This window comes from Colias philodice, chromosome 10 (assembly GCF_061535455.1).
Source record: "Colias philodice isolate Cphi_HAF_F1 chromosome 10, ilColPhil1 Martin Lab GWU primary, whole genome shotgun sequence".
NCBI classification, from domain to species: domain Eukaryota; kingdom Metazoa; phylum Arthropoda; class Insecta; order Lepidoptera; family Pieridae; genus Colias; species Colias philodice.
In genome coordinates, this window is record NC_143095.1 from 4,564,620 (window position 1) to 4,591,299 (window position 26,680).

Consider the following 26,680-nt stretch of genomic DNA (forward strand, 5'->3'; position numbering starts at 1 on the left):
TTGAGTCGGTACACCCTCGGCGGCTCTGAGGGATCATCCCGCCACAAGATCAGCTGCAGGTCACGCTGATCTTCAGCAATATTCAATTGCCTGTAAAATTTTTCAATGTCAGCGCATGCAACATACCTATTCTCGCGAAAACGTAATAAAATAGAAATCAAATCACCTTGAATAGCAGGTCCAATCATTTGTATGTCGTTTAATGATACGCCGGAACTAGACTTCATACTCGCATCAAAAACTACGCGTAATTTAGTTGTGGTGGCGTGCTCCCTAAACACACCATGATGCGGTAGGAAATAGTGCGGATTCCCATACGTATTGACGAGACTCATATGACCTAAATTAATATACTCCTGTATAAAATCAGAATACATCTTTTTATAATTAGTATTTTGCTGAAGACGTTTCTCTAACGCGTAAAAACGACGTTCAGCTTGTGCGCGTGTATTACCTAATAACTCAGGTGATTGTTTCAACGGAATTGAAACACAGAAACGACCATCGGAAAGTCGACGTGTTGTGCGAATAAAATGTTCCTCACAAGCAATATTATCTTCGCTCGATAATTGCTGTAATTTATTGCTAGGCGCGGATAATTCTTCTAATTCCCAGAAATTCCTAACTAACTTATCGAGTGAATCATCTTCCGTAGATAACGTCGAATAATTACAATTAATATGTGTTAAATTTTTATTATTAGTATACGGAAAAGATTTAATTGCACCTGACACTATCCAACCTAATTTGGTGTTTTGAAGGAAAGGACCACTTTTCAGGCGCATTTTTCCTTCGGTTATTAATTCCCAAAATAAATCAGCACCGATCAGTAAATCAATAGGTTGACTTTCGTAAAAATTGGGATCAGCTAACAATAAATTGTGAGGAATATTAAATTGATTTAAATTAACCGTGGTTGTAGGCAATTTTGATGTAATTTGGGGCAAAATCAAACATTGAAAACGGGCAGTGAAGCTCCCGTCGCGCGATTTAATTTCAATGTTACAAGATTGCGAACATTGCGTAATAGAATTACCTACACCGTGAATATGTTGAGTGGACTGTAATATTCGTATATTTAATTTATTTGCAAACGATTGCGTTATAAAGGATCGCTCGCTTCCGCTATCTAGAACTGCGCGTGCGCAATAATACTCACCCGATTCATTATATACTTCAACTATCGCCGTAGACAATATGACAATCTGTTGCGAAGAATTGTCATCCTTTGTATGCATAACGGTTTGTGCGTGATTATTACATTGAAGTTGCATGTGTGCGTTATCTACTGAAACCACTGAAACGGGATGCGTATTAGTAAGCGAGGGGTGCTCGTACGTAGTTAACGTCACTGTATTTTGTTTAATTGGTGATAATTTAATTGCATCACAAAGTAAACTATTGTGCTTTTGTTCACACTTTCTACACGGACCAAAAAGACAAGTATCAACTAAATGACCTGGGCGCATACAATTAATGCATAAGTTTTTATCATTTATGAAATTAACCCTATGTTGCGGAGATAAGTCGAGAAACTTCTGGCATGAATACAGCTGATGCCTTTCGCTACATAGCAAACATGACTTGTAATGGCTGCGCGACTTATTGGATTGCGATTTAGATTGTTTGTTATCCGAAACTATGTTGCAATGAATTTTGGATGATGAATTTTTATTTTGGTAAGTAGAAAATTTATTTGAGTTATTTGAAATACTAGGTTTACTGTGATTTACGGATAGTGTAGTTAATAAATCGGCTTTTTCTTTAATAAATTCTAATAAATCGTTTAGTTTAATAATTTTGTCCTTATGTAATTTATAAAATGTGTTTTTAAATTGTTCCCACTCGCGTTCAGTGGTAGGATCTAACTTTGAAACTACGATATAAATAATCAAAGTGTCCCAGTATTCCGTGGGTTCTCCTAAGATTTTAAGAATACGTAAATTTTTTAAAACTGTATCAATTAAATTGTGTAATTGAATAGCCGATTCTCTTGAGACGTTTTGAAGTGAAAATATTGCCTTAATGTGACTTTGCACTATCAAACGCGTGTTATTAAAACGGTGTAATAAAAGCTCCCATGCAACCATATAATTTTCGGATGAAAATTCTACGTTTTCTATAACGATTTTGGCATCGCCTTTTAAACTCGCCTTTAAATAATGGAATTTTTGAACCGGTGGTATTGTTTTCGAATTATGAATTAAGGATGAAAACGTATCGCGAAATTCTACCCAGTGTTCATGTGAACCGTCAAAGCTAGGTACAGAAATAGTCGGTAATTTTACTGAATCGTTATTAAAATTGTTACAGGTCGTATGGTCGTGCGCTAAGGAACAGTCAATGGATTTATTAGATCTATCCTCGGAATTATCTGGGTTTACCATGCAGTCCAGCATCGCCAGGACAACATAATATTCCCTCTCAAACTCTACGCGTGATTCTATGAGTTTATCCGTTTCTGACTCCGGGACAAGATCTTCGATTTTACTTTGTACTTGGTTGAAATCGTTCATTAAACTTTGTGCACCTGGTATACGTAATTTTAGTTCTGCCCTTTGATGTGTATCAAGATCCACGTTTTCAAAAGACGAAACATATTTCTTAAAATTCGTTAACCTACATTTGATTAATCCCCTTTTTTTCCTCAAATCCTTAAGCTCCTTTTGCTCAGAAAGAGACATAATGACTGAAGTAAAAAGCTACAAGTACTTACGTGCCACGTGAAGCAGATTCTTCGGTTGCGTAAAAGCACGTGAGGAGGCAAGCAACACCAAAAGCTCTGGAATATACAAAGCACAGTATCACTCAGATGAAGCTTTACAGGGTTGGATAAATTAGCTGGCCGTCTTACCAAACTGCACTGTAATTTTGCGACTTCTTCGCCGATTGCGTCTCCAAAATCCAGGATGTGATCCGGCTCGAAGGACCAGAAAATGTTGACGACGAAAGAAGAAGACAATAAACTTGTGCGTATATAGTTTAATATTTAAAATTACAGAGTGCGTTTGGTAGAATTAATTTTAGTGAGGGAGTGTCCTGCTCAGCGGTTGCGTGGCGAGTCGAAGTAGTAGAGGACAGTGGGGTCAATCCGCGGCCAATCGCACGGCGCCGCGACGTGACGCCGCGATGACGCAGTCGCAACGCTCCGTTCCGCACGATTTTGTTGCGGCAACAATGGAATCATGCGATAAAACCAGTAGAGCGTTGATAACATACATTTTTGACTGAATAAAGGTACTAACGAAGGAGTGGGTTCACATTGTGAACAATCAGTGGGTTTATTTTCCTTCTGGATTCCGGATTTCTGAAAAGATTATCTATGCTATAAATGAAAAAACCTTACACATTCGTTATGTACTTAAAACAGGGGTACATATCAAACATCGTCTATAATACAATTACCATCAAATTTAAAATAAAACCAACTTACTTCATTAATTTGTTCCAATTGTAAGCATTCTTTTTCCTCCAACCTTTATGTTTCTTCTTCTTATTTTCTTTATTGTCCCCATTTGTCTTATCGTGTTGTCACCCTTTTTTACGATTGTGCGAGTGACACAAGTTCCCCGTGTGACGGCCGTAGCGGGAATGACTCGTGCAGCGATCGGGGTAGGAAGGTACAGGGCGGCTCTCGCTATATTGGCTGGTCGCGCGCTAATTTCAAGTATTTCTTGTTTATTTCAAAACCATCGCATATTTCAAAATTCTAAATCGGTAGACGTATAGGTTGTATATTTTATAGTTAATATCCAAAAAGTCGTAACTTTACGTTTGTTATTTTGAAGATGCCAGAGATTAAAAAAAAATAACAATGAGAACTTTGTATTTTTTTTCTATCGAGAAAATATCATGGAATCATGTTTCTAAAACGGTAGACGTATTGTGTTACTATTGAACTTTCTTGTCAAGAATTTTCATCACGACAACTTTAATAATACAAAAATTACGAAGGTTTAAAAAGGGCCGTAAATGTTAGAAAAATTAATTCATCACCTTAACAGTATAATTGAAAATTTTAAAATAATTTCAAAGTTTAATTGTTTTTTTTAAGTGTTTGTCACAAAATTCGTATTTATAGTACGAACATAATATACCTACTTGTGAGATAGCGTTAAATATGATCTATGAAAGAATCGCACGTGACGACATCATTTTACTTTTCAGCTTTAACAAAAAGTATTCTCTCTACAACTTTAACAATTCATAATTTGTATCTTTTGTCTTAAACATGGCATGTGCGATGTGATAAAAATTTGCTAGAATTATACCTAATTAGATTGTGTGTTAAATATTTTAATAAATCGTATAAGAATATTGTTAAAAGTCGAATCTGAGGAAATGGGATTAATGGGTAAGTTTCCTCCGCTAAAAATCACTTTTCTTATTTCAAACGAATCCCTTCGTGACATGTCTGGGTTTTAGGGCCGACGTTTTCATTATTTCATTATGAAATAAGTTGGAAAATCGGTCATAAAGGGACTTATTTTTTTTTCTTTATATTCAAAGAATTTTTCGCTATTTATATAGCATTAAGCGCCTGAGAATAGCAATAGAAAAGCATTGTTTTATATATCCTTTCGCATATCTTCATATTATACATACATCAAATAACATGGGTCTACCTTTCGCCGTGTATATGTGTGCGTGTGTATCGTACAGGAGACTACTTTAATGTGCGTGCACCGAGATGTGGGTTATTGGATTGTCCCGCCTCTCCAGAATTCGTTACATACGAAATCCCCAAAGGCCTTCACTTGTAAATCTTTTCACATTTTGTCGACTTGTGAATTTATTTACCGTTTTAGAAAGTATGTGTATAACAGAACAACATTTTGTCTTGTTCTACAGTGTCGTGTAATCTTTTAAGTTTAACATCTTTTATTCAAGTATTAATGTCCTATAAAATATCTCTAACGGCTTTGTGTATCTATCAAATTATTACATTACGCAACCCATTTAAATGATGAAGTTACAATGCAAATAATTATCTCTAAATTGGTTGTTTATTTATTTGTTTTGATAGCACACTTCATTAGATCCACGTTAATCAATAATTTAATATGATCGTGATACAAAGTCTATAATTACAAAGCCAGCAAAATTTAAATAAAATAGCCATACACTTTAATTACGAACTAAATCCCGTCCAAAACAACTGGAACAATATTAAATTTAAACGAGTAATAATTTATACTCGATAAAATATAAACGGTCAACCCCAAAACAAAATATATTATACCGGGATTAATCAATATTGCGATATCGTTCCCCGATTATCCTGCTCCTGTCACGTTTTCTATGCCTAAAGTAATAAATTAGCTTTAATAGCTTCATAATCGCGTTGCACGTTACAATGTTTAAAGCGATTACTGAGAATGAATACCATGTATATTGTGTTTTCTATTGGGATCTACTTTCGCTCTTCCTCGAAGGAAAATATTAAGTGGCATCTTGTTCAAGTGAAGGGGCTCTACTCGGAACCAAATTCAGGTGATGGAACGTTCATATTGTAATCTCTTTATCGGAAGGTTGTTTTTTAATTGCGGAAGCAGTAAAATTATAAATCTTGAAATTACATTTACGTCTAATAAAAAGAAGATCTCAGTGTTGAAGATAGTAAACTATTCTTATATATATTGGTTATTCAAACCTATCTTTATAATAACTGTTAATTTAAATAATTACCTAGAAGATAAACAATAAATTATAGGATAGACAATGATTTATCTATTGCATTTGTTTACTAAACAAGCTTACATAATTAACGTGTAAACAGTTGGACGAGGAGAGATCTATACCCTCGCATGGATTTTATTATTTACTAGTTGTACCGCGCGGTTTCACCCGCGTGGCTCCGCTCCTGTTGGTCTTAGCGTGATATAGCCTATAGCCTTCCTCGATAAATGGGCTATCTAACACCGAAAAATTTTTCAAATCGGACCAGTAGATTAGCGAGTTCAAACTAACAAACAAACAAACTCTTCAGCTTTATAATATTAGTATAGATAGAGAAAGAATTGAACTCATATATAATGAGGATATTTATAATTACATTTACATATTAAAGTGGGTACCCAGGCGCCACCTTAAGTGGACCGTCTTTCGTTATTTATATTATGTATTAATTTTTTACCCTATTATAATAGTATAAGTTTTTTTATTACAATTATTATTTAGTTTTCCATCGAACTAAAATAAAATTACGCATCGTACAATAATTTAGAGCTTCAACGTATTACTTTTATTGAATCCTATTTTAATATTATAAATGTGAAAGTTTGTATGGATGTTTGTTACTCTTTCACGCAGAAACTACTGAACCGATTACAATGAATTTTAGCACACATATAGAGGGTAACTTGGATTAACACATGGGATAGGTTTTATCCCGGAAATCCCACAGGAACGGGAACTATGCGGATTTATCTTTGAAAATGCGAGCGAAGCCGCGGGCGGAAAGCTAGTGAATTATAAAAGAGGATCTACTGAATTACTAACGAATATATTTGTATGTGTACAGCTAAACATCCGAAATAACAATAACAAAACGTAGCAAATAAGTACGTGAAAAAGTTTGATGCCAGCCTACTTTATAAGCAGACAGCATGACTAAGGTCCTGAAAATAAAATTGATGTGTGTGCAGAGTGTGCTTAGACGATGAAGGTCCAGTCCTTTGTCCAGTAATACATATATTATAGAATATTATGACTATATACAAGAAATTCTCGCGTCACAATACTAGTTACCATACACCTTCGAAATGGCTGGACCGATACACATGAAATTTTTGTGCATATCGGTGAGGTTTGAGGTCGAAAATTATCTATTTTTCATACCCCTAAGTGATAAGAGTTAGGCAGAACGTTTGCCGGGACAGCTAGTATATCATGAAATTAAAACTGTATTTTATTCTGAGTATTATATAATACAATTAAGTTTTACCTCACATCTAAAGCAAAACAAAAGAACCATCTAGTTATACATATTATGTATACGCAAGTTCTTAAATCGCAATTATAATGTGTGTTTAATTAATGTGGCGCGTAGAGGATAATCGAGTTTGTCACATTAATTAATTTCAATTATTAAGTGCAGCGGAAAATTATATTAGTTATTAATGTTGGCTGTTTTGCTCAGTTAACACACGTTTCAATACAAATAAATTGCTTTCTAGTTGCAAAAAAAAAAAGGAATTAATTCTTTTAATTTCAGTGAAAACGTTATATTTTCTTGTATTAAATAACTGATCGATAAAAACAACATGTGCCATTGCGGTATTTACTTTTTTAAAGTTTATGTATAACAATTTTAAGATTTGATAAACCATCCGAAAGCTATCTTTAATATTCTTTCCCAAAGAAAAGCAGTCACTGAAGCAAAGCATCGGATTCGTTGCATTGAAAATATCCTCTTAAATGCGAATATTTGCATATAATTATTGTTTTAATACTAAATTTTCTGTAAATAATATGTGCAGATTAATTAAGTTCCGTAAATACAAAAATTGGAAATTAATTGATTCATACACTTAGCACAAGTACCCTTATGCTGGTTCGAATGCTTAAAGTAATTAAATCCAATTCATAGTATATTTAGCGAAAATTCAATTTCGTGTGTAAATATAATACGGTTTGGAAAATCATTATACTAATATTGTAAATCCTAGTATTGAGAATTTATTTTGTAACTATTTAATAACAAAACTGAATTGATTTCATTAACCATTAACATTGAGTTTGGTAAGCAGATTATTTTTATTAGGGTACTAAGTAGACTGGCTACCTTTTACCACGGGAACCTATGGGCTGAACCTACAAAATCTTATCCTATCCTATTTTTTGGTTGGTCTTTGTTTTTCGACGCAATGGAGCATTGAATGATACGAGTCAGAAGAAAGATAGGAGGCTAGAGAGTCACATTTTTGCCGTGGTGTAACATCTCACTCCCATGGTCATTTCCTTTAACTATACATACAACGCCGTAGTAGTTATTTTGGTAAAACATAATATTACAGAAAGAAATAAAGGTAATTACTACAACATCAATTTATTTCTATATATAATTTTATTCAACTTCACCGAATAAAAATGAAGAAGAATTGAGATAAATACAAGTTTAAATGTAATAGAGCTGGTAATTAATTTGTACCTTTATTAAATACACGATTCAATTGAATAATGTTAACGTAAAAATTTGGATATTGTACTGTTGTATTCATAAAAAGATTGTAAGTTGCAGGTTTGATAGAAAGTGTTGTATTCATAATCATTTCGGAAAGAATAAATGAAATATGATTCATTAAACTTGGCATTCAATTAAACAATAATCATGGTAGAATTAGAGCAGTAATCCAATTGTGAGGAAGAAATCAAAAAGCAGGGAGGTTTAAAAATCTTCAGGTAGATATGTATACGTAAATAGGACAAAGTCAGACGATATCGATCTCATTTAAACGTAATCGACAAACTTGCACTTCTTAATGAACTAAGCTAAACTATTCTCAGATTTACCTCCAACTTTGATTAGATTTTAAATTAACAAGCTGTTTTAAGGGTTGAACATCGCCACCTCCATTTAATATTAATTAACAATATAATATAATAATAAAATTCTCGTGTCACAATGTTAGTCTGCATACTCCTCCGAAACGGGTGGACCGATTCTCATGAAATTTTCTGTGCATATCGGGTAAGTCTGAGAATCGGCCAACATCTATTTTTCATATGTACCACGGGCGAAGCCGGGGCGGACCGCTAGTTATGTTATATAAATGAAAATGTCAATCATAACAGACCGTGTTAGAAAGTTAATTAAATTGGCTCCTAGTTTGACATTTAACTATCAGGTTACTTCTACTTTTATCCCACTATTATTAGAAATATAAAGATTTGAAATTACAATACCTCGTTTTTTTTTTAAGAAAAAGAGAATGCTGGATATGGGGAGTACAAAAAAGATTTATCAAGAGGTAATGAAATGAAAAGATGGTGTACCTCTATGATATTATGCAATTACATACAATATCGGGAATTTTGTGGAAGACTGTTAAATGAACTCATTGAGTAAAAATGATTAAACTAAGACGATACATAATAATTATATGGAAAAGAGATTACGGGGCACAATTATTGACAGCCCTAGTTCACCTTGAAACATTTTTATTATAAATAATACTTTCCTCGTTGTTTACACACCATTAGGACTGAGGAATTGAGCGCTGCCGATACATAATTGATTGTTCATGAATCCTGCAACTCATGCTCGTATTTAGGAAACGATTCTTTCACTTGTAAGCTGGTTTGACAGTTTTATTGGTGCGTGACCTTGAAATGATAATTTATAACTCTTAATTCTTTGCAACAAAGTACATACTATACAAGTTGTTCCATATGTTATTATAAGTGTATGCTTAGCTATCATAATAAAATTATAATGCACATATATCTATAATTCTACAGTTTATCGTATGTAGAGATATACATAGATAGTTTATATAATAAATACTCACACTTTTATTTTGACGTATAGAACAGTATTAAAAAATACTGTATCTTCCACAAATTAATTGACTTATGGAGATATATCCTCAAACATAAAAGGGAATAAATACGAAAGATATTATATAGATTAGCATCTGCAGCTTTCAGACTTCCTGATGACGAAATGAAAAACAACACGCCTTTTGTGCTAACGGAGGTCACATGCACTTGTTTTTCATCTGAAATTCTTCATATTGTTCCTTACTCGCAAAGTTTTAATAGTTAAACTTTGCCAATTTATTTGTTTTAGCAAATAGCTTGACTACTAGATAGATAAGGTAGTTTATAAACTGAGCTAATCGTGTTAATAGTTGAAATTAAGCTAAAAGTGAAGTCCTGTGTCCCCTTGTGGGTTATGGTCAAGATGAACTTACACAACTGTCTCTTTGATGGATTTTCTTTACGGACTCTTGTAGATTAATATTATTTTCTTTTCTGTCATGAAGGTGATTAATGTGATCTTTATTCTGCATGGGAAGTAGAACCCAGTATAGCTCAGTTCTCTGCGAAACCGTTCACCATTCGTTAAATTAAATCTGTTTTTGTAGGTACAGAGGCTATATAGAACAATTTATTGTCTATGTCTCTTTTATCAACACGAATTGTTCTTATATATTTGTATAGTCTCCTAATGTATTAATAAATCCGGTCTAGCTGCAGTCAACATGGTTGCGAGTTGCGACTCTCCAGCTGTATGAACTAATATATTCTATTGGTTTCACCAATTCATTTCTATCAACTTGAACATACTTACTGCCTTCGCTAAACGCGCAATATATTTTCCCTGTATGTTAAAATTGATTTAAAAAGAACATAAGCGAATATCATTTGGAAACGCGTGAAATAGGTAAAATGAGAGGTTGCAATTTTTAAAAGGTCTACAGTATACACAGAACAGCCGATATAGGGTAGATATGAAACTCATCACAAAATCGTTCAACTGTGCGAAATATTATCTTTGTGATCTTCTATTATAATTTCGAAAAGCATGATTTGCTTTCATGAAAGAGCAGTGGTGGCTTTAGTAAGCGTGAAATATTGAATTGATTTTCAGTTTTATGAAAAAGTATATTTTGAATTATAACCAGAGGCCTATCATAACTTTACAGGCGAGAATGTAAATACAAATATATAGTAATATTTTTTTTAAATCATTTGCAAATCTGGGTAACACAGTCCTTTCGGAGAATACCTCGAAAATCCCAGGAATTGTTTTTGAAAATTCGATCATAAGATTTTCCTAAAACTATTTTCAATGTAATAGCTATTGGATATGTAGTAATGTATTTTTTTCTATATGATTTCGGTCCATATAATATTATTTTAACGTAAATCTGAGATTCAAGAATTCCGACCGATTTTGTTATTTTTTTATTTCATAGCAATACTACAGTTACGAATTCAAAGTCGGTGCCAAAAAAATCGAATAAATAGCAAACAAATAATTTATGGCACCCACCTAGATTAGATTTTGAAATTGTTTTAAAAGTATTTGATTCTTTCAGCTTCAGGAATGTTATAAGATTATAGGGCTGCCAGGAAGAGATTGCTTTTGAGCATTAAGGCCGGCTTTTCGTACATATATGCATGTATTATGTTATTGTATAAAAATATGGTTTAACTTTGTTTGTCCTGGTAACTATGTAGGAACAATAACGAATAAATAAATCCACGAAAATTAAAAATAGAGTTCTATTATTTCCTACAAGAACACTTTGTGCAAATGATAGATATGAAATTTGATACCGTTTTACAGCTTAATAATAAAAAGCTCCGTAAAAATTTATATTTTCGTGAGTATGCAATAAAAACTAATATATTTCAACTGCATTTCTTCTTTTCTTCAATTCAAAATAAAAGTGGTTAATTTACTTCTGTTACTGCGTGAAACTTTATGTGACAAAACTTGAAACATTTCCGAAATATTGATTTTACTGCATAGGGATTTCAGATGTTGATTACAAATATTAAAATACAAATATTATTGTGTGATTTTCATTCATTGTATTTACCTTTTTTATTTTACCAAAAATCAAGATTATCAACTGAAGGATGAATGTGAATTAGCCAAAACAAGGATTTCAATTTAATTAAATTTAGCTTGTGTTGAAGAAAACTATTTTGTAATAAACGAAAATTCCAAAAGAAAGAGAGCTTTAATTTACTTTACATTTTGTGAATGAAATACAATATTTGGTATGTCACTGTTCCAGAGTAGGTAATGCTATAAATAGGTATCCAATAATGAAAATTATCATAATATCCATTCATTCCAGAATTGTCTTTTATGTTTTATCAATCACTCATTAACAACATTCGTTTGATAATTTTAAATAGATACTAGGTGCTTTAACAATATTGTTATACACACATTTTTGGAAATATTCACAGTTCTTGAATTTTATTAATTCGTTTTTAGATTGAGTCCGTATAATGAATAAGTAAAGATTTCATTTGATAAAAAAATCAATATAGTTAAGTTGATATACTATGCTAGCAGCTGTAAAATTCCTGGCTTTGTATTTGATGTTTAGAAACGATGTTTTTTTGGGTATAGGCGGCCTCGAAGCCTTTACGCTATATTGCAATATTTTTTGGACCAGGCGAATAATATAAAGAAGTACCTATAATACAGTTCTACTATATAGAAAGTTCATAGGTTGGCTGAAGTTTATTTATTTCACGTTTGGTTTTGTAAAAGCACAAAAAATAATGTAAATAATTTCTTCGTTACAATATCGTGTAAACAGTATACTTATATAATAATTAATATATAATGTTAACATAGAATGAGAAAATGGGTGACCTCCATAATGGCCAATTAGGTACCTATTTACGATGATAAAGAAAAAGATATAGAGGAAGCGTTACTCATTTCTTTTTAATAAGGATAATAATAATTTATGTATGATCCTCCAAAATATAATCAGGGTTGCAGGTTGATTTTGATTGTATGTAATTCATTTTTTATTTTATTATATTATTTTATATTTATATTATATTATATTATATTATTTTATATATTTAATATTTGCACAATACACATAATAAAACTATGTATGTTTCCTCAGATATCTCGATGCTAAGTTATTTCTGTAGAACATTTTTATTTTCCTACTGTATAAGCATAAAGAAAAATAATTTGGAAAATCCAAAAGTGCACGCCTCATAATTTTTTTTAATAATTATTTTTGTTTATTTAATAACAATTAAACCACATCGAATCAGACCCTGAAAAATGAAAGGGTTCTATTCCTGAGCATACTCAAGCGTAAGAGAAAAAAAAAGACTCAAACTCAAACTCAAACTCAAACATTTATTTATTCAATTAGACTTCTTCCAGAAGCACTTTTGAATCGTCATTACATTCTTTAAATTTACCACCGATTCGGAAAGCAGTATCTATGGAGAAGAACCGGCAAGAAACTCCATAGTTGCTCTTTTAAAGTCATGTCCATATACAATATAATTTTACATTACATGTTACTTACATCTAACTACATAATATTATATATTATCATAATATGCCAAAGAACTGTCCTGTTATTCTTACGCGACAACCCTCCATGGATTTTCATCTTCCATATATTCCTTAATGCTGTAGTAGGCTCTCTGAACTAATACATTTTTTAAATAAGTTTTAAATTTAACACTACTAAACTCTTTAATACTATGAGGAATTCTATTGTAAAAACGTATACCTTGGCCCATAAATGAATTTTTAACTTTAGCTAACCTATAAAATGGCATTTCAATTTTATTTCTATTCCTTGTGCCATAACAGTGTCTATCCCCTACTTTTGTGTGTAAGTCCGCGTTTTTGTGTACATGTAAAACATTATTAAATATATACTGTGATGGTACAGTGAGGATACCAATATTCTTAAAGAGATCTCTTAGTGAGTCCCGAGCACGTAAATTATATATAGAGCGTATGGCTCTTTTCTGTAATATAAATATATTTTCTATATCTGCAGCCCTGCCCCATAGTAGAATTCCATAGGACATAATGCTATGAAAGTAGCTAAAATAAACCAATCTAGCCGTATCTTCATCGGTGAGATGCCTTATTCTTCGAACTGCATATGCAGCTGAGCTGAGCTTAGCAGCGGTGGTGGCAACATGGGTCCCCCATTGTAGCTTCTCATCTAGTGTCAAACCAAGAAAAACATTAGACTCGACAGGGTATAATACCTCCCCGTTTAAAATGATATCCCTTTTGACCTTTTTTACATTTGGAAGGATAAACTCTACACAATTTGTTTTTTTTGCATTCAATAATAAATTATTAGCATTAAACCAATTAGATATGCGTAAAAGAGCAGAGTTTACTTCGTCAACATTTGTGTCATATCTATCCACATTAAATATTAATGAGGTATCATCTGCAAACAGTACTATTTCACACATATCCTGCAAATAATAAGGTAGGTCATTAATATACACTAAGAACAAAAACGGTCCTAAGATAGATCCCTGCGGAACACCAATGTTAATCGGCGCACCGCAAGATTTCTCTCCATTAACAACAACGGTCTGTACCCTGTTCTGAAGATATGAAGCTATGAGGTCCTGAGATAAACCTTTGATACCATAAAAATTTAGTTTCCGTAATAGAGTGGAATGTTCTACACAGTCGAAAGCCTTAGAAAGGTCGCAGAATATCCCCAAAGCATTCTTTGAATTTTCCCATGCTTTATATATATGTGACAAAAGAGCTATTCCAGCATCAGTGGTAGAGCGCCCCCTTGTAAAACCAAACTGTTTGGCGTGCAGTAAACCATTTGAAACAAAATGACTACATAATTGGTTTAAAATCAATTTCTCGAAGACTTTGCTCAAAGTTGGTAAAATAGAAATAGGCCTATAGTTATTACAGTCTTCTTGGTCACCGCTTTTGAATAAAGGAATAACTTTACTAAACTTTAATAAATCTGGGAATATACCACAGTCACAACATTGATTAAATATAAACGCTAAATGGTTGGCAATGTTTTCTATAATATTATTTACTAAATTCACAGACATTCCCCAGAGATCACATGTTTTTTTTAAGTTTAATGTTTTAAAAGTTTTAACAATTTCATCTGCAGTCACATGTCGCAATTCAAATACTACATTACACTCCGCAACATGGTCCCTCAAATAGGACTCCGCAAGCACTGATGATGAATTTAATTTTTTAGTAATACTAACAGGGACACTACTAAAGAAATCTTCAAAAGCAAGCGCAACATCAGCACTTTTGTCAATGACCCTGCCAGCATTTACAAGTTTTATGGTACTATTTGTCCGGCTTTTGCCCATTTCACCATTAATAATTGTCCAAACTGTTTTAACTTTGTTATCAGAGTTGCGTATTTTATCTCTGACATATAGACACTTGGCAGTGAAACAAACTTTTTTAAAAGTTTTTGAATAATTTCTAACATAATTATGGAATGACAAGTCTTTGTTATATTGCTTCATGCCATATAACTCATATAGAATGTTCCTGCATCTGTGTATACTAGGTGTTGCCCATTGACTAAATGGTAAATCCTTGGTGATACTTAAAGATTTAACTTTAAATATTTTTTTAAACTCATTATGAATTAAATTAAAAAGATTTGTAAACATTTCACAAGGATTACTATGAAAGGATTGATCATTCAGGTTAGGCAGTTTATTATTAATATTATCTCTAAATTTATCAATGCCTTTTTTAGTTATAGGCCTAACATTAATTCTTTTAAACTTAGGTATGCAATCCCATTCCAAAACTACTTTCTGGCCACAGTGATCTGAAGTCAGTATATTGAGGATATTTTTTTCTAGATAGTTGCAATCACAGTATATATTATCAATACAAGTTGCAGAAGTAGGTGTAATTCGTGTGGGTTCATCAAAAACTTTATACAGATTAAATGAGTGAAACAAATTAACTATTCGTGTTGCCGTCTGTGTGTGTGAAAGTAAATCAATATTAAAATCACCACATACTATTACCTTCTTTTTACTCCTGCCTAAACGCTTTAATGTTTCTTCCATGACTGTCTCAAACATATTATAGTCACTGGAAGGATGTCTGTATACGCAAACAATAATGTAACGCTCAAGCTCAACACAGGACAGTTCAATGGTGCGTTCTACAGAAAGACTTACAATGTCAGTTCGTTCTTTGCATTTAACACTATTGTGTACAAAAATAAGAGAACCTCCATGAATAGCATGTGCCCTATAGTATATACTTTTTAATTTATAATTATCAATATTTAATAACAACTGACATTGTTTAAGCCAATTTACTCGATTAGTAAAGTATTTCGGTCGCTATCGTGTTAACAAGAAAAAGGATCCGCACATACAGACACACGGACGTCCAAGACAGAACTTTTTTAAACTGTTTTTTAACTAGTTTAAATAACAAAAATGACATCAAAAATATCATGAACGTTAAAAATAGTGTTTTTTCTTAATATGTGTGTATATGTATTATCTTACAAGTGCAATGTATGATACATAAAGACATTTTAAGTTTGAAAAATCAGACGTTTTGCGCGAAGTGACAGTAGTACCCACCTCAACGCTTCGCTTATGAGGCGTGCAATTATGTATTTCATAATTTTTACTGAAACTATCCTTGTCATAGATAGTAAAATCACTATAACCGACTTTTGTCCTTATACTAGAGCCGCGGCCTGAATCCTATTAAGACTTCTTTTTCACATTTGACTCATTTAAAAATACTAACATCTTTTATAGTTAACTGACAAACACAATTAATCTAATTCGACTAGTCCTCAACTACTCCTAGCTCTGTTCTGAAATATTCTGTTGTATAAAATTGCATTTTCATATTAATATTACATCTGTTGCTTTAATTGCGGCTATTAAAGTACGCTTTCAGCGTCTATCAATTTCGATACTTACATGCGAAGGTAATTGTTCCTTGTTTAGAGCACACAATAATTATAATGGAAGTTTGTTACGTAATACAGTAAAGCGATGTGTATGTATCTACTAAACTTAACTTTACAATGAAGTATAAAATGGAATGTAAAATATACTAAGAAAATATATTAGATTTAAAAAAAATAATAAACTAACAAAAAAAATAATAAACTAACAAGTTAGTAAGTGAACCATATAATCGATTTGATTTCACATAAAATCTCGAGAAAATATTAAAATTCATAAGACCACCAAAAACATTGGTTTGGACATTTATTAGCGTTCAAGTAGTTTCACCGAGCTACTCATTCGAATTGAATTCATCCCAAAGCAAGTTGCAATGGTTGGTGGTTGGCAGTCAAGATAAGTAGATAGAAATATCGTTTTATCTTCGCCTTCCCCGATGTGTTGCTTTCACTGGTTATTTACGACACTATTGTAGCCTTGTACGAATGTAGTTGTTTACACATCAATAGTGATCATATGAGTGATCGTGATAAACTATTACGTATCAAATTAATCCAAATTAAAATTCAAAATTAATTTATGTAATATTATTGTAATTCAGATGCACAAAGTAGATTTCACAAAAAAATAAAGCGCAGTAAGCATTTATCCAGTATCCCTGGTTAACCCACTAGGAAAACCAATGCGGGATCAACCGTCTATTTATATGTAGGTATGCAGTGTTTGTAGGTATCAAAGCGTTTTTTGGAATAGTCGATGTTCTAAAATATGCTCAAGGTTATGAAGAGTTTTAAGAGCGGGCTTAGTCGCAGACTTAGGTAGTTGTTAAGCAAGTGGCCACTTTAGTATCAGACTTCGCTGTACCGCAATGTTCGCGACCCGCTAAGTGCGCGCCATAAATTACTCTACGTACTCGCTTGTGATTGCCCGTTGCTCAAGCTCCTGCGTTAGCCGTTAGCTAAATCCTTGTTAAATCTCTTCTTCTTTAATACAACCTGCAGCTCAAACGTTTTAATATTATTTTTCTAGCGTACGTAAAACAATCTTAAATTGAGCAACATACATTATTCTCTTTTCGTGAAGCAGCTCGCTGAGTGCTTTGTAGGTACCTACTTCTTATTTACTGTATATGGATTATAAGTAGGTAGTATTTAAAAATGTGCATTTATTATTAAAATCATATACGAGTAGAATGTTTTGGGAATATTTTTAAATTGTAAAGGTTTTAATATAACTGAGAAAAGCAGTTAAAGATGCGTCCAGTTTTACGATATAACATGCACTGATGAATAATTTAATAACGGATTAATGCTATGCTATTCGCAGAAATTCAAAGAGATTATTTTCCTATTCTATTAAATAACTCCTATTTCGCTTTGGCGAGATATTTAATATACTATACGCTTAATACGACATGACGATATTAAAAATATATGGAAAATATATTTTCCCGATGTTAATATTAAAGTTATTCATGGGACACATATTAAAATTAATTTCACGGAATTATCAGCATTTCTCCAATGCGGCAATACCTAAAAGTAATAAAAGTAGTGTTTAATATAAATATTTATTTTCTGTTTAATTACATCAATTGAAAATAAATGAGCGGTAAATTTAATGTGCATTGGTCGTGTTAAATAGTCATTGTTGACGAGTTCGTTTACTATAAAATTCCCTTTGAAAGTAGGTAATGTCCATGTGTATTTTGAAATCATTATTTCATTGGAAATTAATGACTGATGAATTTTATTCAATTATTTATTTATCATTTGGTAACAAGTTCAGAAATTGCTTTTACAATAAGAAATTTAAAATAAATTTATCATGTTTTAAAAATACTACACAACACTAAAATGAACATACCTACATGCATTGAAAATCTTATATCCGCCCATAAAATCTTTGTTTACACATACCGAAGAAGAAATTCTAAATATTTATTATTTTTGTTAAAGTAAAATTGTGTGCAGAAGGAAATTTTTCGTTTCACGATAACGATAACATTGAAATTATAAAGCACATATTGCGTAAACCTAATTTCACGTAAGAATAAATAACAACAAAATATTCATCGTAGATCTTTTCAGACATTAACGTATTCCGTTGAAAAGACCATAGAAATATTTCGTTAACAGATTAAAAAACACTTTCAACTTTGTACAGTGTATTAAATAAATACGAGCAAAGAAGTTGTTAAAGAAAATATTACGAATGCAAACGAAGGAGTCGTTCTGTGAATAAACGTTACAAACTCGTTAAGACAAAACAAATGAAGCAGACTTCGAGTCCGCTTTCAAAGACACTGTCTTGTCAGATTTAAAATATTAAATGCTGACTATGGTCTGTGAAAACGATTATAGGCAACACCATGTTTTAGTAAATTCGTTTTATTGTCTTTGATTATAAAACATATTAATACCCATAAGCTACTGTTTTGTTGAAATAAACCCACTTTTGCAACTGAATCCTTACTTTCGTGTATCTGCAATCTTATAATATGTGTATATTCAGAGCTACAAATATACCTAATTATTCCGTTCCTAACAATATGACAAAAACCATATTGTTATGCTTACTACTTAGCTAGCTGATATTGTAATTAAAACTTACTTAATGTAGTTTTCTTAAAATTAAAATGCAATGATATATGGAAGTTATTAATTGTTTCTAATCAAACGTGGTTTCAGCATTACATACATACTGCTTTGTTTTTAATAGCAGATATTATTTGATATTATAACAAGTGTTCTTCTATATCTTCAACTATCGCTAGATGGTTACTGACCTTCACATTCACTGTAACACACATAATTTTATGCTCAACATTTTACTCTACACGAGCGTGACCTAATTCTTTCTAGACTATTCTTAAATCGACGATCTTTCCCTCAATGTTCTCTCAAATATAATTCAAACATCGCATCTACGTTTTATGCATTTGCTTCGGTAACATTAACTTAAACGTAGTGCAAATAACAACATAAATATGTCGCGTGTTTCAGGCGACGCTACGTTTAAGACGGGCTCAGTTAAGTGAAATAATGTGTCACCTCGACGAGTAAAGCTAATTCCAGCAGTTTGTGAATGTTATTTCAGAAATTATGATTTTCTATTATGGAAGCGGCGATCTCATTTATAAAGCACTTTTGTAAGAAACATACACACACACAAATATATAAAATAAAAATATTATATGGCATTTGAATCAGAATAGCTGTAGCATTATACTATTAACTGAAGCGTATGTAATTAATTATTATCAATTAATGGCATTACTTCAATCATTGTTTATGTTAGCCTATCAAATGGTTATAGCTTAGCATAATTAATCATTGCCACTAGTTCCTTTGTTTTAAATTTTGGTTCAAATATAAATCTGTGAAATTCTATATTAAAAGAATAATTTGGAAAATCCAAAAGTGCACGCCTCATAATTTTTTTTAATAAATATTTATTAATTATTATTTTTGTTTATTTAATAACAATTAAACCACATCGAATCAGACCCTGAAAAATGAAAGGGTTCTATTCCTGAGCATACTCAAGCGTAAGAGAAAAAAAAAGACTCGATTAGTAAAGTATTTCGGTCGCTATCGTGTTAACAAGAAAAAGGATCCGCACATACAGACACACGGACGTCCAAGACAGAACTTTTTTAAACTGTTTTTTAACTAGTTTAAATAACAAAAATGACATCAAAAATATCATGAACGTTAAAAATAGTGTTTTTTCTTAATATGTGTGTGTATGTATTATCTTACAAGTGCAATGTATGATACATAAAGACATTTTAAGTTTGAAAAATCAGATGTTTTGCGCGAAGTGACAGTAGTACCCACCTCAACGCTTCGCTTATGAGGCGTGCAATAATATAGCATTTATTCTGTCACGCTGTGTTCATCACGTATTTATATACATTTATGTATTTAGTTGGGATCTATTTATTTCCTTAAAATGTTTAAAGAATAGATTACTCACCTAGATTTAGACATATCTTAACATTATAATATAAGAGCCGTTATCCCAACCTTGCGGTATTACCGTTTCCATAAGAACATTTTAGCTGAGATCTGCAGCAGCACTGAGGATAATCCCCGTTTCTACAACTTGTGTATCTATCTTTGCTAAAACCCTCATTCTTATACGTGTTCTATTTATACTTAATTCTTTTACGCTTTCCATCCCTGTGTAGACAGGAGGATTAAATATAAACTAACTTTTTATAAACTATCCATTCCGACGAAGTGAGTGGGTGTCTGTTCTATAAGAATTGGTAGAATTATAGTTTTGGTGAGGTTCGGCAGTTATTTATGGATTTACTTGGTAAATTACTAAATAAATAAATTTATAATCTTTTTGAGATAATTTGATTTGTATTGTACACTTTCTAAGCAAATAATCTTTTCTTTCTTTCTAATAGTAAGTAATTGGTATGTTTATAAAAAATAATATTATCTATATATCAAAATATAAGTGTAATAGATTAGACACATAGTAGGTAAGTGTGCAATTTTAACCTTTTCTAAGATGTTTGTTTTATATGAGCCCGATTTAGCACATTCTATTTTCATTTTTTGGGTGAATTTGAAATTGTTGGCATTGTAGAATGGTTTCTTGAAATGCTCAGCAGTGAAATAATAAAGTTCATCGAGCGATAGGCAAATTATTCACATGTACCTACATTGTATATGTAGTGTACACGTGTTCAACATTTGCGTTATATATAACTCTCATAATTTAGAAATATTTCAAAACTTTTTCTATGCTGCTTTTGAAATAAAGTAGTGCGGAGGACAACGTCACACTTCTTTCATAAAACTCGCAGTGCGGTTACTATAAAAATACGGCAGCGAGAGAAAAACTCGTCACGATTGTAAGAAGTAAATTCTCAACTTTTATGCCTGCTAGTTGGTTGGCGCTCCGGATTAACTTTACTTATACATGGATTTCCTTGAATTTTCTTGGATATAAAGTGACAAAGCCGTGATACATACAGAGCGCGCTCCTTTGAGTCTATACAAAAACTTCGTGTGGGCAAGCAGTTATAAATTGTGAAGTTCTGTGATGTGTGTGGTTTCAAGTTTACAGTTACTTACTGACTTACGGACGCTCTTGACTTCACTGAAGGGTTTGTTTTGCGTTAACAGCCATTCATTCGCGCAGTGATAAACTTTGTTTAAGAAGTTGTTTTTCACAAACATTTTGAGGTTAAGAATAAGCTGGAAACGAGCGTTTCGGGAGATAACTTGCCAGAGTTTGTTTGAGAAATAAAAGTTTGAATTATTGTCGTTTCATTTAAGTATTCATAGGTGAATAAATCAAATGAATACAGGGATAAATTACGATCTAGGTTATTTTCGTTCGTTGAATAGTGAATACTTGTGGCGGTGTAGAATAATTTATTCCGAGAAATTATATAAAATCATAAATTAAGTAAACGTCATTTAGTAAGGAATGTATCTTATTTAAAATGAAATAAACTCTACAATAATTCTTCAGCATTTGCAGTATATCTGTTAAAGGAACTATTGGAAAGCTGAAAACATACCAATAGATGAACAGAATCCAGCTAACAAGGCCAATAAAGTAACCATTAAATTTTACGGAAGCTCATCACTGCAGTCTGCACTACTAGTTACTATTTAGCAATCTGTGGTCTACGTAGGCTGTGAATGCTATAAGTTTAATTACATTTCCTACTTAGTACGACTGCGGCCTTATCTGACAGATAGCTCTCAAGTATAATGGAGCTAATGAGAAAATAATGTTTGACACCGACCCCGAGATTATCAACAAAATATTACGACGACGAGTAATTTCATCGAAGCAATTGACGGTGATTTGTAAAATTATTTTGTTTTGTTTGGTGATAAGCTTTTTTAAAGCTTGGTTTAAGTGTTGTTAGGATAAATTTATTTTTATAGTCATCTTCTCACTTCTGTCATGTTCTGGAAGGTATGATATGTAAGCGCAAGCATATTTTTAAGTCATCGAAGAAAAATAAAAATTTTGGGTGTAGGTATTACAAAATGAGATACCTATATATTATTATAAAATTACGATGCTCTCACAAAAACGACAAAAAGTTATTGAAAGATAAAAATGGATAAAATGAGCTTGACCTAATTCCTGCAAAAATTTTATTATTCGATCAAATTCATTGAATATAGAAAATTTATTGTAAAGTTTTATCATTGAATATTCAAAATTGTCAACATGCTTTAGATTTTCAATATTTATTTATTTAATATAATTTTGTAAGTACCAATATAGTATTCACCCATCAATTAAAGAAACTGAAAAAACCAAAGGAAATAGGAATATATAATACAAAACCACATAGTACGGTACTACTCTACTTCGGCCTTCTGAGATATTTTCGATCGAAACTGCTATCCCGAAACATAAAGGTACTGCTATACAAGACCCTACTAAGACCGGTACTAACATATGGGTCCGAAAGCTGGGTCTTGAGCAAAAAAGATAGGATTGTCTGCTGGTCTTCGAACGAAAAATCCTCAGACGAATATTCGGTGCTGTGCTGGAAAATGGACGTTGGAGAACAAGGTATAATCATGAGCTTTATGGAATGTACGAGGAGCCGAATGTCATAAAGACCATAAAACTCGGCCGTTTACGCTGGGCCGGACACGTTGCACGTATGGACGACAACAGGGCTCCTCTGCGTCTGCTCGATGGAAAACCAGATGGACGTAGAAATCGAGGAAGACCAAAGCTCCGTTGGCTAGATGGTGTGGAACAGGACTTGGAAGCGATCGGTGTAAAGAATTGGAGATCCCAGGCAAGGGATCGCGGGGTCTGGATGAAAGTACTGGACCAGGCCAGGGCCCACTCGCGGCTGTAGAGCCTCAGATATATATATATATACATAGTACGGTGATCCGTACACATATGTAATTAAATAAATGCAAAAATACAGAGATTTCTTTGGATCTTACATAATCGGTATTTCAAATAAATATATATCAACCAATCTGCCTTCTGTATATCGTGACTGAATTTATTGTAGACGAAATTTTCTATTCATACATGGTTGATATTATGGAATCTTGGTGAATAATAACAATAATATTATGAACTTCTCGTTGTAAAAAACTTAAAGAGGGTAAAAGATGAAAGTTGATAACGTGTCTGTACAGTGTACACGTGCCTTTATACTCATTCCTCGTGCTGTCTATTTGCCACTATCTGACAATCCCACATCAATGCACAACGAGGCCTATTTAATCTGGTTTACTCGAGACTTTTCATATTTTTATTCACGTCATATAGATTGCTCTTGCATGACTGTTGAAGTGTTAATGCATAGGTATATGAGAATTAATATACCTTTGCATTAAATAGATTCTTTGCAAGTCTACAATCAGTTAATACCTATAAGTAATAGCATAGTATAAAGAGAACTTATACTATGGAAATAGGATACACATTATTTGTGCCAGTGGGAATATTGCTATATACGTTTTATTGCCAAAATTTAAAAATGTAATAAAGGCAATTACCTATACAAATTGTAAAATCTTAACAAAAAATATTTAAATTCATTAAGTACCAGATAGTCAAAACATTGAATCTAAAGTACTCTTCCTTGCTGTTTCAAATACGAACGCTGGACTAATTTAATGCTTTTCAACTTTGTAAAGCTTTATTAAAAGGCATTTTAAAATTACCACAGAGAAGCACTGCGATGGTATTAATCTGTATTCGCAATCTTTATACAACACGACATCGACTTCATGAAGCTGAAACTGAAAGGAAGTTTATTTAAAATGTTGTATTTATACAGAAATGCGGAATGGTCAATACAACAAAATGCAAACTGTATTCAAGCTATATTCACAAAGACACATCAAAGTAAATCAACTACGGGTTTGCGGAATCAAAATATTAATGTTGCATGAACATGTTGTTTTTATATGTATTAAGCTAAAATTAAGTTTTGAACTGTTAAATTAAACAAAATATGAGGAATATTTTTATATGTAATAACTAATAAGTGTCATTTCCTGTTATAATATTGCGAAAGAAAAGTAGTATAAAAATGTACATTCACTTTCGTCGTAATGAAAATAATTGTTGTAGCTTCATATGGTTTAGATTGTTAACAAATGGATGTTCAAACGAATTCATGCAATATGTTTAGTTGGGCTGTGTGTTATTTTACGTTTAAAAAATATGTGAAATAAAACACTAAATACACATTAAACAATAATATAATGTGCATAATGTTGCAGTCATGTGGAAACCAGTTCTATACGCATGTGAAGCCGTTTGATAAACAAAATGTAGCAATTCAAAATTAATTAATTGATGCAATTTTCGCAAATAATTTTGGAGATTTTGTAAATTATTGTAGGTTAATTTTATTCATTTGAATAAAATACAGTGATTTTATTGTATGGTATAAAAGCGTAAATAATAAATTTAAATTATATAATATGGAATATGTAATGTTAATTAAAGCTTTAACTTATTTACCTTCTTTTTGGGGAAAAATAACATGTTACTTTTTTAGAGTAGAGGCGCACAAATATGTCTGAGCTTTTTTTCCCGGCAATTTCAAGGTTTTAATAAAGCTATAGGTAGGTAGGTACTTAGCTAAACCTAAGAAATCAATCTCGATTGAGAATCACAAATTACGCAGGACATTTATTATATTATTAGTGTATACGTAGTATATTATTATTAGTCTGTGTTATTAGGTATAGCGCAAAAGAATGCGCGCAAGCAATGGTATGGAAAAACGCCATAACCAAGAGGAAATTACCTAAGTGTAACGAAAAAAATCGTTTTTTATAATTATTTATTTTAGTTAACATTTAAGAATATGTAAAGAAACATCTAATAAAAACGAAAAAAGAAAAAAATAATAAAACTCGTCGAAAAATTTCCACCCTTAAAATATGTAAATGTTTCTGCCAACTAAAGTTCTTTCAATGTAAAAGTGTCCGTTCTAATCTCAAAGCTCCCTTGAAATCATACTAAATGAAACTTACACTCTTATAGTTTATTTTTATATAATAACAAACTGGAAACAAACAATTTCCATTACTTGTGATGTCAGCAACGACGTAACGATGAATTCCCTATTTCTCGTTAAATTCGTTCCACGGATAGGACTGTATCTCTCGAGGGACAGTCATCGAATTCAATACCTAAATTGTATCGGAATTTTCTCAGTCGTGATACGTCCGTTCCAACTGGAACGTGTGATAGACACACGCTTGTCATATCTCGTACGGAGCTGAAAAATCTGTATTTGATTCGAGTAATCGATTGTTTATGATTGCGTGTTTTCGATTGGAATGCTTGTACAATCTAATGGTAGTATGTTTCATTATGTTAGATGATTTTTAGATACTTACTTACCGTATGGGCACATTGGGTACCTTGGGTACCATATTGGGTTGGGTATGCTTGTTAAAATTAATTTAGGTAATGAGAACAAAAGGAATATCAGAATTAATGATAAAAAATATATGTATGAAAATTATTATAAAATTGGAGGAAATAATTTATTGTGTGGTAAATTAAGCCTTTGAAGTATTATTAGTAGATATTGAAATACAAGAACGTCTTCCAGTTCTTATCTATATTCTGCGATCTTGCTTTTTTCTGTAATATTAAATTAAATATATTTTTACTGGAAACACGATACGATCGGTGGCAATTAGATGCCTTATAACGAAACTATACAGTCACTCGTTTCTCATAAAAGAGCAATTTATTTTTTCATTGCAAATTAAAACGCTTTAAAGATACTTACAATACAAAATGAATATTATTCCATCAATCTTTCATTCCCATTGTGCTATTGGAAATATTTTCTAGAATTTTACGATGGTATTCAGTTATTTTAAACGTTTTTGTTCGTTTCTGAGAACTACTCATATATCTACGTTCCTAACATAAATAAATACATATTAGTTTATACATTAAGTAAAACTTAACTTTGATATTAAGTTTACTTTTATTAAACAAGCGTTAACAAATCAAAATGTCAAGCACGTCATTTCAATCAGCAGTAGACAGAATATAAGTAGGTAGAGTAATATTGTTTAATCTTTTTTTTCTAGCACTGGATACATGAATGTCTTATTTCTGTTATGGCCTATGTGGCGTGATGTAAATGTCTTTTACCTAGTTACATCGGCATCACTAATCGAATTTTCTCCAGGAGCAAGTAGGCGATCAACCGTCTATTTCCTGAGTC

The 26,680-nt window shown here is 32.0% G+C and overlaps 2 protein-coding genes and 1 long non-coding RNA gene across 3 annotated transcripts in view; 1 reads left to right on the forward strand and 2 right to left on the reverse strand.

Annotated features, from left to right (window-relative positions):
- LOC149485140 (uncharacterized) overlaps window positions 1-26,680 on the reverse strand; it is a 385,709-nt gene that overhangs the window by 263,033 nt on the left and 95,996 nt on the right. The gene's annotated exons all lie outside the window — the stretch shown is intronic.
- The window catches only part of LOC149485143 (coiled-coil domain-containing protein 12), a 480,484-nt gene that overhangs the window by 220,386 nt on the left and 233,418 nt on the right, over window positions 1-26,680 (forward strand). The window lies entirely within an intron of this gene.
- On the reverse strand, window positions 30-2,914 carry LOC149485158 (uncharacterized). Its single transcript, XM_089699896.1, has 2 exons — window positions 167-2,914; window positions 30-90 (listed from the first exon to the last, which is right to left on the reverse strand). The coding sequence occupies exons 1-2, from the start codon at window positions 2,682-2,684 to the stop codon at window positions 83-85; spliced, it is 2,526 nt and encodes an 841-aa protein (XP_089556022.1). The 5' UTR covers window positions 2,685-2,914; the 3' UTR covers window positions 30-82.

Excerpts from the sequence above, each read along its gene's own strand:
- LOC149485158 (XM_089699896.1), bottom strand. The coding sequence starts at position 2,684 with ATGTCTCTTTCTGAGCAAAAGGAGCTTAAGGATTTGAGGAAAAAAAGG.